The 15,329-nt window shown below is 40.4% G+C and overlaps 1 protein-coding gene across 1 annotated transcript; it reads right to left on the bottom strand.

Annotated features, from left to right (window-relative positions):
- Positions 1-2,946: 2,946 nt before the first annotated feature.
- Positions 2,947-15,078, bottom strand: LOC122191877 (protein mono-ADP-ribosyltransferase PARP14-like; the record flags this gene model as incomplete). Its single annotated transcript, XM_042892281.1, has 13 exons — positions 2,947-3,680; positions 3,892-4,066; positions 5,442-5,593; positions 6,659-7,273; positions 7,354-7,560; positions 8,350-8,517; positions 9,501-9,563; positions 9,969-10,118; positions 10,904-10,967; positions 11,485-11,706; positions 11,974-12,210; positions 12,826-14,331; positions 14,423-15,078. Coding segments are annotated over 13 exons (4,505 nt in total), but the record flags the coding sequence as incomplete, so codon positions are not given.
- Positions 15,079-15,329: the final 251 nt, after the last annotated feature.

Below are 15,329 nucleotides of genomic sequence, written 5' to 3' on the forward strand. Positions count from 1 at the left end.
TTTAATTTTGCCATCAGAGCATCTGAATTGTCATAAGTGGTCATATGTAGGCTAAGTGGTTTGGGACTTGTTGGAGAAGGCTGTAGTGGAGGCATTCAATGACATTAGATTTACTCTGTATAATTCCCACAGTGTCCTTTCCAACTGTTCTTGTACACTTAAATTGAGTGAGCATTAATGGAGAATTTGTGTCCAGAAGGCCTGTATCTCTGATCTTCCAGCATATGCAGGTGAACCCAGTTCCCCCTATCCCCACCTGGCCATTCCTGCCCTGATGTACTCTGATGGAAGAGAATGGGAAGTTCTCTCCCATAATGATTTCATAGGCAGAGAGAACACCAGTTTCTCTGCAGATATGCTGTTAGTGCCTTAGCTTCTGTCTGTTAAACTGAAACCAACACATGTGCTATTTGATACTGTTGCTTTGATCTAGGAGGTGCTATTTGCAGAAGCCTCTTGGTTTCCCATAACTAGTTTTGACTGAATACCATTACGATATAAAGATCACATTATGATAGATAAACGTATGAGAAAGATGAATGACACTGTCCATTCTTGGGTATTATTATTTTTTATCCCAGGCTATGACATATATTTAAGAAAAATTTCAGCCCATCATCTTACATTCTAAAACCTGCTGTGGATCTGGCAGGATCTAATGTGAGAGAGGGCAGGACCCTTTGTCTTCGGTCTTTCTGCTTCATGCATTGCTCTTCTCCCTTCACTGAATCTTACCTTCAGATCTGTCGTTCTGTTCTAAATTTGTAGTTCAGCTTTTTATTAAAACTCAAAGGAATAACATGATCCCATGTAGCTTAGAATCCCAAGCGAAGCAGGAGCCTGCTTCTCTTTGCCTGTGTTTTCTAATTGCCACTTCACAATGTCATGTTATTGGCAAAAATGTCAACAGGACACCAAGAAAATGCTAGTTAATGCACGGAGAGGCACAATTAATCTTCATGTAAATCAGGATAGCTGCTCAGTCTTTCATATCCAATACACATCATAACAGTTGATGTGCAACAAGATCATCAGCTAAGATCTGTATACAAGTGCAATAACAAATCAGACCTCTATCTTCATAAACTCAGAACAAAACTGAAGGAAAGTAGAACCAGTGTTGAGCACCAGAAACAAAACGAGCAATTAATTCTCAACTCCAAAGATAAATTTAGAACACTGCAGAAACTGGTTTCCCTAGATGCAAGCATAATAAAATGCAACTCGTATTTTGTTAAATGCCTTTTCTGAGGTCCTGGAAAATCGAGTAGGAGTCTGAAAAAGAAAAGTATTAAGACAATCTCGATATTAAAACCATTAAAGAGCAAGAAATTTTAATATAATTGAGAAAGTATTTGAAGGGAGAAATAGTCTCCATGCCCATTTCCTAAAAACGTGCACTGCGCAAGGAAGTGGAAAGTAATTATTCCAGGAACATCTGTGGTAAAATCTCTAATTACAATCATTCAGATAAAAGTTAATTGAAAGCACACCTGTAATGTAGAGAATGCTTTTCCCTGCGCAGCACCATCTGAGACTGACTCTCTTCGGCCCTCTCCGTTATTAAATTTAAATAGCAACAAGCAGCTGCACAGGCACTTCTAATTTTTTCTTATTTGCTGAACAAAACAATATTGCCTCTTCCAAGAGGGTGTTGTGCAGAAGGGTGTAGTCTTCCCATTTTGACAAGGAAAGAAATAACCACTTGCTGTCTAATGGTGTTGAGAGAAGTTACAAGAGTAACTTGAACATAGAGTTCAAAAATAAAGAAGCCCGTACACCATTGCAATTGCCCATGTTTCTGGTTCACAAAAATCTGACTAGTCGTGAAAGGCATCCACTTTATGCCCCCAGAAAGTCAGATACATTCTGCTAACAAGCACAGTAAGACAAACCAGTTCTGAAGCTTACAGGTGAGGCATTAGCGAGAACTTTAGAAGAGACCCAAAGGGAAATGCTTGAACACCCCTGTCTCCAAAATATTTGTCTAGCTTGCTTGCAGCGTGTCAGAATTACTGTGCCCCGTGAGAAGATGTGTCAGTTGAAATTTGAGGCAGGACGGTGGGCAAATTAAGTTCCAGCTGGGTTTTTGCTTAGTTTTCTCTCTGCATAATAAACAGAGTGTGGAAAAAGCTATTGGCTTTCAGAATCTTTGATGAAGTTTCATTTTAAAAGGATTGCACGGGATACATGAAAACAACATTAGTGTAATACATTCAACTAGTAGCAAGCTGGTATGTAAGTTGCTCCAAAAGTAATAGCTATTTATTTCCAAGGAAACTACCACAGATGCAAAGAGCCAATGAACACTATTAGATAGAGCAAGTTTTCAGCTACAAATGACTTGTTCAACTTAGCCACTACCATTAGCAGTGCATTTTCACCACGTGGAGGAATTAAATTCCACACTTCCATGTCAGACTGCTCCTCTGCTGTCATCTGTCACACAGCAGCAAAGTGTAATAGAAAACTGATGGAAGGTTCAGCCTCTACTGCCATACTACCAACATCCACCTCTGATATCGTGGGCCAACATAACAATATAGGAAGAATTAATCAGCATTAGAAAAATAAAAAATGGCCTTAAAAAAGACCCACTCACCCCACCCCACAAACAAAACTCACAAAAAAAACCCACCTTTGCCCTGTTCTTTCCTGCTTAAGATCAGAGGAAGGACATTACACTACAGCTGGTGCATAACAGAAGCATCTTCCCAACTTCCACTTTCCTGGCTCTCTTAGGCTATACCTAGGTATCTCAGCCATTAATTGCTGGTAGCAAGTTAGCTCACAGTGACAGAACCTCTTACTGACCTGCCTGGGAGGGCTTCTGTATTAAAAGCAAGTAAATCCACATTAGCGATGTCAGTCTCCAAGCACTCAATAACTGACCCATTCAAAACAAATGCTAAATGTCCAGAGATCATTTCAGACAAACACAGCCCATTAAGTACAGATAGTTCATTTATTGAGAACTGTGAATGACAGTCGGCATCATAATTGATGACAGCTCCTCACTCTTTCAGAAACGTGAGACCAAGCACTCTGTCTCTCACTCTCCCCCACCAGCACTGCTGCAGCTAGGATGGCCAGAACACAGCATGGAGGATCACAATAGGGGAGGCGTGGGACGTCTACTGGAAACTGCTGTTAGACCACATGCCAGATTAAACTTGTCTTAAATGCATTCAGCTATTACTCTGAGAGGAAAAACATTAGTCTATGCTCAGGACATCAAAAAGAACCAGAGGCTGCTTGAACATAAACAGGCCTTTAGAAATTAATTTGATAAAACTATAAATAGTTCTCACTGCATATTTGGTTGATCTGTAGGACTGATTTATAACATAAAAGCTAAGAGACATGCAATCATGGCTGCAATCAAAATGCTCATCTAGTGAAAGTGATGAGGTACTCCGGGTAAGCTTGAATATCATTAAATACAATAAACATGGATGGATTGTTCACATTATCAGTTGAACTGTCAAACAGATCCACACTGTTGCCAACACTCTTTACTGCTGGAGTAATTGCTCCTTGTGTCCCCTGGGAATACTGTCCAACAAGGACTCGAGCCAGGTACATGTGCTTCTTCCCATTGGCATCTGGTTTTGAGTAGGTATCATTAGCAGAATAGCTGGCATTAACAGCAAAGTAAGTTCCATTTCCATACTGTGCAGCTGTAGACCAAAAACAAACAAAAAAATTAATTAATAGCAACTGCTCTCCAGATATTCACAAGCTCTGGAGGTGGCAATTTTGGTTTTTATTTGCAACAGAGAGATTTAGCAAGTTAAACAGTTTTGCATACATGTCAGCACTACACAGGTAGTGTAGCAAATGATTCCTAGCCCCATCCAGGAAAACAAGTAGTTCTGAAATTCACACTACCGTGCGTTCCAGCATAGCTGCGGTTAAATCCATAGTTGTTAATGAAAGTTAATGATTCTGCACTTGTCCCATGGAACAGAAACTTCTCATTATTGTTGTTGCCATTTTTGGCATCCATTTGACACTTTTTTATTTGGTAGACTTTCCACAAAGATGGGTTCTGTACCCTTTCGATCTGCAAAGTTTGAGAAGAAGACATTCATTTCTTCTTGTTATGAAAAACATCAGTGTATCAATCACCCAGTGCTCCAAGATTCTCCTCCCAGCTACAACACATGGATACTAGATTATAAAATATGATGGGCACGTGGCTCCAGACTTCAGCGTGGCAAGCAGCAGAATCCAACCCAGAATGCAACAGAAACAATCCATAGGAAACAACATGAGATAGTCTTGCAGGCTTCTGGGTCATACACAAATCAACCACCTGCTGAGCACACGTGGCTTAAGGGAGAAAATATTCTGCTCCACTGAAGAAAAGAGCACGCTCACCAGGGGCATCAGAAGTAACTGCTGAAGACTTGTACCAAATACCTCAACTGCAACATTAAACCAATGCTCCTTTAAATCAGTTAATCAGATGACAGTGCTGTCACTAATCCCCTGCTCTTTGGGGGAACATCCTAAATAAATTCTCATGCAACTTGACTGTTGAGCAGTGGGCTGCTCTGCAGAAGAGATGCTTACACACAGATGTACTGAGTCCCCTATCACTCCAGAAGAAGACAATGCTTGAAACTCACAGCTTGAGCCTGAAAAATTTACTAGGGAACTAGATGACATCAAAACTGGGTTCATGTAACCAAACCAGCTCAAATCAGTGCTACCCCATTGAGGAGTGACATGTTAGCAAGCAATCTTTCATACGCTTCTACACTGCCAGAAGTGAGCAGTACATAGTGCTGAAACAACAAATATTCACAAAGACATCAGTAGTCTTCACTACCTTCACAACCTTCACTGGCAAGTTGCTCTACATTTGTTTCTGGATAGTGAATCCTCTCCGCTTGCTGTGTTTTGCTATCTGATTCAGTATCTGATTCTGTGGCCCTTCCCACTGCAGAGGGGTTGGAACTAAGTGGTCTTACATGCCCTTTGTAACCCAAGCCATTCTATGAATAAGCAGAAGAGAAGAATGTGTAGTAGCTACATGAACAGAGACAATACATATAGGCACTTTAACGAAAATAGCCATATTCTGCATTTTCTCAGCATCATAAGACTTGATTTCATAAGTAGTTTCCTATTGGGAGCAGAGATATTTTACACCAGGTTTGAAGGTCATAAGGATCACAGGCACTGAACAACTGTGTGGTTATTGATGGTTTTGTTCAATCTTCTCAGATAGTTGCTTAAATACACACACACACACACACACACACACACACACACACAGTTTAAGTCAATTAGGAAAGCAGATAAAAACTGTGTCCCTTTCTTTTGCTGTAAAGACTTGTCCAACAAATTCCAACTGAATTTATTTTTTTCCACTGTTTACTATCATTACTCATTAGCTGTATTTATGCTTAGAAATGATTACATGCTTTTACCTTTTCAATTTTTAGATTTAGTGACGGAGTGGTCTTCAGAAACCTTTCCTTCACTTCGTTGTAGTCTTTTGTATCTGGTTTCAATTTCACTATTTTGAGCTGCTGATTTTGCATATCGTCCCATTTTTCAGGGAGTGCTGTTGATTCCTGATCTGCAGAAGAAGCAAACCAATCATTTACCCAAATCCACTGCTTAAAGTGAAATATGCCCCGCTACAAACTCCTCTGAAAAGCCTATACTTATTATAGCTTATCATTATTGCCTGTTTACTTACTGTCAGCCAAGAGTCTGTCTTTTAAAAACAAAGAAACAAAACCAAGCAACGATCCAAACAAAACCCAGAAGAGTAAGATGCTTTCTTTTATGATGTCATCACACTGACAACTGATGTCTTGGAAAGGGGCAGCTCCTAGACAAATCTGTTCTCCTTCACCATTAAAAGAAGGAGCAATGTCTTTATTTGTCTTCTGCCCACACTGGGGAAGGAACAGGCACTTAATTCTAAACAACTAGGAGCAAAGCATCTGAAGAAGGAAGACGAGGTTTGGAGCTCCAATAATGTACTCTTTGCATGAAAAGCAAAAAAAGAGGAAAAGCTTCCTCTTATTTCATATTCAGCTCTGTTGTTGAACACTAACAACGAGTGACCCATTCACTGAGCACATCTAGCATGTTAGGTTCCATCAAATCAAGAGGGTATCATCTTCTCAAAAGCAACATCTTTTTCGGTAATAAAGCAAAAATAAACAAACATCTGACAGAATATGTGAGGCACTTGACTTCTTTTTCCAAGTGTTAAATGGAAAATAATTGATCCCGTTAAGATATAACATGAGCCCCTGTAAAACTGGATGACAGCAGGGTGAAGAAAAGTAATCCACCAGGAAGAGTCCTGTAAGGACAGGAGAAAAATAGCTCTTTGTGATGGAAATCACTGAAATAAATAGAAGAGGGCCCGTCTTGAGAATACAAATGATTCAGAAGGACAAGTGCTACAGGCATGTCTAATCATTGCTAGTAAGCCTGTTAAGAACCTCTGAATGTGTTATCTATATTTCCAACAGTTTCAAATTTCCCACTCTAACACCTTCTCCAGAAATGGACAAAAAGTATCTCACAATATTCTACATATACTTCCTATTTCTTACTCTGACTCAGCTAGATGCAACCTAGCTTTGTGTGTGAATATCAACCCAACTCATCAAGATGCTTTTACTAACCTGCAGATTTATCAGTACGTGTGTTATACGTTTTCCTTCCTCATCTGTAGCATATCTACTTTCTATATTCACCATGTACTTTTTCTTGTTAATGACGACTGAAACATCTTTCTGCTTTCTTATAAAAGCACTTTCCAAGCACATATTTGTCATACTGTCAAAGGACACATAGGAATCTTTTTCCAAATATTTCCACTCAATTAAGTTTTGATAAAGTTCTGCCTTGATCGCTTCATATTTAGCAGTTTTAACCCTGTGGATCATATCTTGGATACTTGAGTAAGCAAACCAGACATCTTTGCTAAATCCTGTAATTCGAATAAAGTTGTCTCCCAAGAACAGAGCAATATTTAATCTCTTCTGTAGGTCACGCAGTTCCTCATTCTCTGCCTCATCAAAATCCAAGATGGAGTCATCCTTGATTTCTCTTTGAAACTGTTCCTTCAGAATTGTACTTTTCAGCAAGGTTTCTGCTTCTTCCACTTGTTTCTCATTTTCACCGCAAATCTGAACAACAGCCCGATCAACTTTATTTTCCAAAACTGCTTTGCGTTTTTCCTTTGGAGGATGCTTCTCAGGGATCAGGAATGCTACAACGAGAGACACAAATGCTGTAAGTAGCACTAGCTGGGAACGTATAACATAAAACGGATTGGTTTACTGCCCCTATTTAAAAGTGATGTCTACTTACATGCCATCCTGGAAAGAAATGATTTTGATTTTGTTTTACCAGGATTTTCTCTTTTTTTCATGCTTGTATGGAACACGTTCAGCAGATATGACTGAAAAATGACAATTTTAATAGTTTTCACAGATGGAGTAGAGTTGCTCCTTGCAAAGTCAGTTATTGCATCCATCATCTCATCAGCTACTGCATCTGGAAAACGGCCTGCCTGACCTGGAACAAGTAACAAATTGTTAGCCTTGAAAAGGATTATAACATCTTTAACAGAATAGTTACAATCATTCCTGTAGTCACATGGGTCACAAGTGACTCAACTAACTTCCAATTGTCAATTTGGAAATCGAAGCTTACTTTTGCTGACACAGCAACTGATAAGGTAATGATGTTGATAATATGGCCTGGGTACCTACCTGACAAGCCACAGGACTGGCTCTCAGGGAACTCTTTACTCCTAGAACAGCTCTAGTTTTATTCACACAAGAGGTTTCTTCATGTTGAAACTCTAAATCTGAGTTCTCTTACTGTAAGGAATTTTGCTGCTCTAATGAAAAAACATGGAAGCAAAAATGGCTAACCTGACATTTCTGACGTGCTCACATTCCATCCATGTCACACCCACTTGTGTGTCTGCTAGACAGAATTCCATCATCTACTGACTTTACCGACAGAGAATTCGCTCCCTGGTTTTAACCAATGAGTTGCTTCACATACCATGCTGTAGTAACAAATACTTCTGGTTCTCCATAAACGTATGCATATATTATAAATAAATTTGAATCCCTGTTATCAAGAAAGAGTAGCTTTAGAGCACTCATTACCTACTATCTAACTGCAAAGATGAAGTTTTCCAGTCTCTTCATAAGTTTCCAGTGACGGTTTTGAAGTTTGCAGTTTCTGAATATATTCTTATTAAAGAACTATCCTTCCGGACAAGCTAATTGTTTCAGCTCTGAGATCTGCAGAATTACATGTACTGAACCACTTCAAAAAGAAGAGACAAACCTGTTCCAATCGCTGGGAAGGTAACAGAGGTGCACTGCTGTAATTCGCATTCCTGAAGCACTTTGGAGACTGGCACTTTAACATCATCTTGAGCAACAAAATGGATTATTTTTTTGCATGGCAAGCTTCCTGCTTTGGTGGTTATATAGCCATCATTAGGCTTCAAGGCTGAAACGTAAGCAGGAGTAAATAAACAATCAACAATTCTTTACAACATATATATGTAGTAATTGTCATTAGGAGATAAGAAACGATGACAAGAACATCCCAGGATGAGCTCCAAGTCTCTTTCCCCATGCTGATAAATACCCCTTCTCTTTATTTTTACTTTCTGGGATTCATTTTATGATTATGAATTATTTGCCTTGTTTGCCAAATAAAGTTTTGTGTGCCTTCCTTTTCCAAGTTTGCTCTGCAGCTGTAGAAAACTTCATGCAGACTAAGTACTACAGTCAGTCTTTACACGAGACTGCTCATCTCCTCCATGTAATTCTTTCCTTTTGTTGGTCTTGCGAGCTGACCTCCACACCACAGACTTTCTCAGTTCTGTTATCAAAATAAGGGAAGCTTGCAAACAGGCTTTTAAGCCAAGTACTTTTCCATCCTTACATCCCACTCATTGTATTTGCTGTTCACTAGCTCAATTTCATCCACAAACGCCTCTTTTAAGGCAGGAACCCAGATGCAAAGATTTTCCCACTTAGTCATGCAGAGGGTACAGTAGTGGGTTGCTGTTGAAGACAACGGCAAACATTTTTTCACTCAGGGATAAGAAAAGAAGTTGCAGGCACAGAGTTACTCCCAATGAAACATAGCTTCTCTATTAAGAGTCCCGCTAACATCATTCCCAACTCACACTTGTCTTCTCTGTGGACTTGTCTACATCACTTAAAAGCTTTACTGGAATTAGAGGATGCAATCATAGGGAGATCTTGTCCTTTACAAAGGTTTAGATGCTCTCTTTTGAGTTGAAAATGCCTCTTCCCTTCCTTGCTAGATGTTTTACATATATCACATTAACTGATTAAAGGCAGGTGATGTAACACAGTGCATAAGACAGATAGGTGTACAGCAGGCACTGAGAAAGAATTCCAACCAACTCCCCGTCATGCAGGCGAGCCTTCAGAAAGGACAGAAAAGTTGCACCGTACCTAGTTCAGCACATTCATTTTCAACCTCTTTCCCAGCACCTTCCAAAATTGCTTTAGAGACACCTTAAATGAGAAGAAGAATATGATTCCACAGTTACTACTGTTAATTCCTGCCTAAGGCAGAATCAGATACTCCATACTCTCTCTCATTTTTGGAAAAAGCACAGGTTATAATTAGATAGTATTGTTTAAATTTCAGGCTTATGCTTTTCAAGTAAAAAAAAAGACATCTTGAGAAACCTAAAAAGTTTCACTGAGGTAAAAACCACAATAAGGTTCATCTTTCTTCATCTACGAGATGTTCTGTGAAAAGATTCTATTGAAAAACTCAAGTTATTAATTTCCCTTTTCTGCAAGTCTTAAAACACATTATCCAGTAGCTCAGAATAGCAAGAAAGCTTCCCACTCACCTTGTCTAGTCATCCCAACCACATGCACTATATCCACACATAATACCAACAGAAATACCTGTTTTGAGGTTGAAAGATTTGTTTGATATGTTTACAATGACATCTCCAGTTTCCTTGGTAATATCACCAGCGGCCACCTGGAACTTGATGGAGCCAATTGTCATTTCATATACATCCTGTGCTGGGTTTAAAATGGGACCAAAGAAAGCTGCAGGACAGAAATAGACACTGAGCAGAGGAGCATTCATGGGTACAGTGCCTGCAGAGACCACAGTTCATCTCTGGACTCCACCTGTGAGAACACTGCCCACATCAGTAACTGAAAATCATTCCTTCTCATGGGAGTCTCAGACCAACATTCACTTACTCCCATCATCGCTATTTACGCTGAAATAGTAGGAAAAAATCAAACTTGTTTTACCACATTCCTTCTATAGAAATCTCACTCCTTTGCTCCTGTCTCAAAGGGAGTTTTTGGGCAGGTTCTCTACCACATGACAGCAACTTTTTGTCTATGCATTATTTCTGAAAACTTGATCGAGTTTTCAACAAATATTCATTTTCTACACTCTGCAGCCCCATTAGACTGGACAGCACTGAAGACATTTCAGGTTGGTTTCGCTGTTGATCTGACTGTAGCTTTGAGAGCATTCCAAAGAGGCCCCGTTAAGACACATAACCAGGAACTGACTAGTTCTTCCCAGAAGAAAAGGGAAGACTGCAGCAGGAAAAGAAAAGAAAAGAACCTCACTTGTGCCTTCTGCTATCCTTACTGTGTGGACACTACATCCAGATAATGAATCACAAGAATGTTTTTTCCTTAGCATCGCCAGCACCGTTTCAGACGTTACGCTCATCCTGAAAATACTACATATTGCCTTTACAACATGCACGTGGACTTTGGGAATAGCACGTTTATCACTTATCTAAGTATCTATCATGAATACGCCACCTGGAAAATTTAAAAGCTAATAATAATAACAGTAAACTTACCTGTGCCTTCGCTAGCCTCATCTACATCATTGCCACACCGTCTCTCAAATTCATTTGAAAATGCCTAGAAAAGGAAACTACAGTCAACCCTTGTAATAACTTGAGTAAAAGCAGAGAAACCTGTTCTAATGTGACACTGAAAAAAAGTGGGATGCAGAATACTGATTTGTTTTCCACTGGAGAATTTTACCAGCATGCAATCCTAACATCATTATTCTTCTTAGACTTGATCTAAACCCATGGAAAGTATTCCTTTCCCAAGAGTGAAGACATCTATGCAGAAGTTGCAGCAGGTCTGTCTGCAGGTGAGCCTTACGTATTGAAGAATCAAGCAAGTTCATAAGATAGAAAGAGTAATTACACTTTCATCTGCATTATTACCAGGAATAGAAAAGGACAGGAAGCAAGCAGGGCTGTACAGGACAAGCTACGTGCAAAAGCTATTGTCAGCAAACTGCTCTATGCTTTATATGACAACAAGCAGCCTGCAGATTCTCCGGAGAACAACACATGGCCACATACCACGAGATAGGTCCAAACAGAATAGCATGTAATTGAGAGAGAAAAGCATGGTAACTCACCTGAAGATTATTTACATCTTTTGGATGCAACAGAAAGTGAACTTCCCGAAGAGAATTGGTTTTCTTTTTATTACTGAACTCATACACCGTGTCAAACAGCAATTTAGCAACAACAGAACCTGGGAAACCTAAGATCCCTGTTCCAATCGCTGGGAAAGTAATGGACTTCAAAGATAGTTCCTCAGCAGATTGCAGGCATTTTGTGATGATCCGGCCCAAGATCTGTAAAGCACAATTATTTTTTCCATTACTGAAAGTTAGTTTTTCTGGAACGTGCAATTTAGCTAAAAGGGAAAGTACTGTCTCTTAGCATGGAATTATGCACATCAGAAAAACATGACAGTCAACAAGGTGCGAGCAACACAGCTAAATAAATAGCCCAAACTCACTCATATCCCAGGATAGCCTCTCTCATTTCAAAGAAGTTGCATTAAATTTTCTATAAGGTCCATTCAAATTAAGAGTTTAAGTAAATAAAAACTCTTGTACCTTCACTGCAGATTCACTTCCCTCTGACCAACTAGGTGCGACAGCATGAAACACATAACTGCAACTCAGACTGTAACCTTTTGTTATGAACACAGATCCTTCACCATGTGATTTTCCCAGGCCTTCGTCATGTAGGTCTGCCTGAAGCCTTGGTCCTGCCTTGCTTAGCAAGGCTTTGGCAAGTTGTCCTTTGTCAAGCTGTAGATCTCCACCAACACTGATGACAACAACATCTGTCTGAAAAACACATAAGCAAGAACTCCAGCTTTAAGTAAAGATTTTAAAGGTTTGCATCAATTCATCAAGTAGAGCCTATCTGCTGATTTGCAAGTAAAGCTCTAGGGCAGCAATTGGAGTTAACAAGGCTTTGGAACAAAATAGAGAAGACATATGCTTAGTTCTGGCACCATGAGCCTGCTTGAAGCAGTACAGAAGCTGCATTAACAGAGGAATAAATTTCAACCTGACAGAACAAAAAGTTAAAATTCTGCATTCCCCATTCCCCAGGTCAGTACCCTACAGCACAGGGTGAGCTGGGCAGCTTTGGGCCGAGGACTCAGCAGTACAGGCATGGATCAGCTGTGCTGCTATGGGACACGGTGGGTCCGAGAGCAGCCAAGCTGCTCTCCTGTGGCAGGACACTCATTACGTGGCACTGGGCACCTGCTTTAGTCTCTGCACAAGCACCATATTTTGGCTGCATTCTTGCAATCAGGTCATCCAGATGATGGACACAGGGATTCTGTTTGCTGTATTTTCTGTTTAAAGTTTTGTTTCGTTTTTTTCCCCTTTTCATATTTAAAAAAATGTGCTTCACATCAGCCTGGACAAACAGCCGCTCAAAACACTTACTGTGACATCTTCAATGCTTCCTTTTTTCAGCATGATGTCAAGGCCTTCCTCAGTTGTTACCAATGCAAAGTTCATGCCACTTTGAGAAGCTGTCCTTTTGCTAGGCTGATGAACAATGTTGGTCTGAGTGTTAAGAGATTGCACGGGGTTGTTAAGAGGTACATCATCTGAAAACATTTCTTTCAGTGCCTTGATGAAAGCCTGAACGTTATCCTCTATGATATCCACAAGATGAATCTCCTTCAAGTTGCTTTTCCCGTTGAATTCTTCCAGGGTTTTCTTGATGGCTGACACAATTGCATTTACACACTTGTGCAGCGGGAAGCCAAAAATCCCTCCGCTTACAGAAGGGAAAGCTATGGAGCGATGATTATATGTTTCAGCCAGCTGCAGGCTCATTTTAATGGTCTTTTTTAACAAGTGCATACACTTTCCTGCATCCTGCTCCTTCCACCGGGGCCCAACAGCATGGATGACCTGTTTGCAGGGGAGCTTCCCTGCTCCTGTGATCACTGCACACCCAGCCTGCAGACGCCCGTTCTTCCTCACCACCTCATCGCACTCAGCCTGCAGCTCTGGACCAGCTGCTTGGAGCAGTGCCCAAGCGAGGCCACCAATGTGTTTCAAGTCTTCATTTGAAGCGTTCACCACAACATCAACGTGATGAGTGCACAAGTTGGCTTTATAAACCTCTATTAGAACTCCCTGCACAGTCATCTGTGTATAGCGCTTGCCTACGTTAGTGTGTGCTTGTTGTTCTTCCAGATACTCTTCTGGCTGCTCTTCCAGTCTGATTAGACAGTTACACTCATGTTTCACACTGGCAGCAAAAAAGCGTTCTCTTTCTTTGAAATATGACCTGGCTCCTGGCTCATTAATTACCACACGCTTGTAATGCAGCCCGGACAGCATTTGCTCAATCAGGGTAGTTCCTTTCAGCACCTCTCTTCTCGGTCCGCTCAAGGATATAACTTTACTGAAGTCAATTTTCACACCTTTATTCTTCAAGTCATCCAAGACAGAGGCCCTCTCTTTCTCGATGTACATTAGGACTACGGTGGGCTTTCCTCCGATGACTTTTTGTACTTGCGTGTTCTCATCTACAAAGTTAAAAAGCTCTTCAAAGGCTTTCGCTACTGCTTGAGAAAGGCCAGCAACAATGATCTCACCCTCTTTCTGAGTGACTGTTACGGCTGCATTACAGCAGTTCTCCTCAGTGAGCGCTGTCCATTCCTCCTTCTGGAGGATGGATTCATCTTCTAAAGTAATGCTTTTGTAGTCCAGTTCCTTCTTTAGCTCTTCTTCTGCTTTTAGGAGAGTTTCGTCATCATTTCCTTTCAGAAGGACAGCATCTGGGCCAAGCTCATAAAAGGCACTGATGTGTTTTGACAAAAACAGGCTCTGTGACAGGGTTTCGTTATCAATACGTTGTAAAAACTGGAAAACAAAAGGGTGGAGAGTAATGTTTTTTTTTTGCCATTTTTTGCATATTAACCAATATCTCCCCTTTCACTTTATAAACTTCCTCACGCAGTCCATATAGGTTAATTATCTTCTGCAAATAATCGTAAGTTAGCTGCAGAGTTGGGAATTCTACGCGAATCCTTTCTTCAAGACCGATGTTCTGCAAAATTGCAAAATCCCCTGGACTCAGAATCACTATTTCTTCAGTTGTTTGCTTTTCTATTTCAATTTCTCTGGTGACTTTTTCTATCTGCAATTTCAGTTCTCGGACAACATTCTTCAGAATGTCTTTGTGGCCTATTACAACGAGTAAATCCTTCGAAAGATGTGAGATCATCAAAAGTTCATCATGGTTAATGCTGGTTCTAATGACTTCCCACACCTCTGCGCTTACTTTAAGCTTCTCTACTTTGTACTTTGATATGCTGTATGAAAATGTTGTGGAAGCTACCGCATTCCATGTCCTGATCAACTGAGCCACTGATCTCTTCCTCTCAGACAAAGCAGCTGAAGGATGCAGAATAACTTTTGGCTCCGCACAGTTGCCTTTAGGCCATTCTATCTCACAATGACAATTTGCCATCTCAGAACGTATCGCTTCGATGAGGGTGTTTTTTCTCCGTAAGAACTGCCAGATATAGGGGTCCAGCGGCACTGTAACTGGATCTGGTTTCTTTATTTGTGGCCCTTCCTTTCCATATAGAGCTGTTCCCAGCGAGGCATAGTAAGGATACACAGATATCGGTCTTTTGCTGAGCGAGTGCTGCTTTGACAAGACATTGTTTACATCTAAAACAAACAGAACATTATTATTGCCAACATGTAAACCCAAAGATCTTTAAAAATATTTGCTTACTATAATGTTCACATGCAAGAAGAGTTTTACGTGAATCCTCCTCCCTTTTCAGACAGCAGTAACTCCAAATTACTGAAGAGTTACTAGTTTCAAATGACAAAAGCTAAATTAGGAAGAGGCAGCTAAGAACTAACACTGCCCACCTCCAGGATAAAATATGTACAGCACAGCACTGCCTCTGTCC

The sequence above is a fragment of the Lagopus leucura genome, unplaced genomic scaffold, assembly GCF_019238085.1.
Source record: "Lagopus leucura isolate 7727_CA_CO unplaced genomic scaffold, USGS_WTPT01 59664-0_obj-0_obj, whole genome shotgun sequence".
Lineage (NCBI taxonomy): Eukaryota > Metazoa > Chordata > Aves > Galliformes > Phasianidae > Lagopus > Lagopus leucura.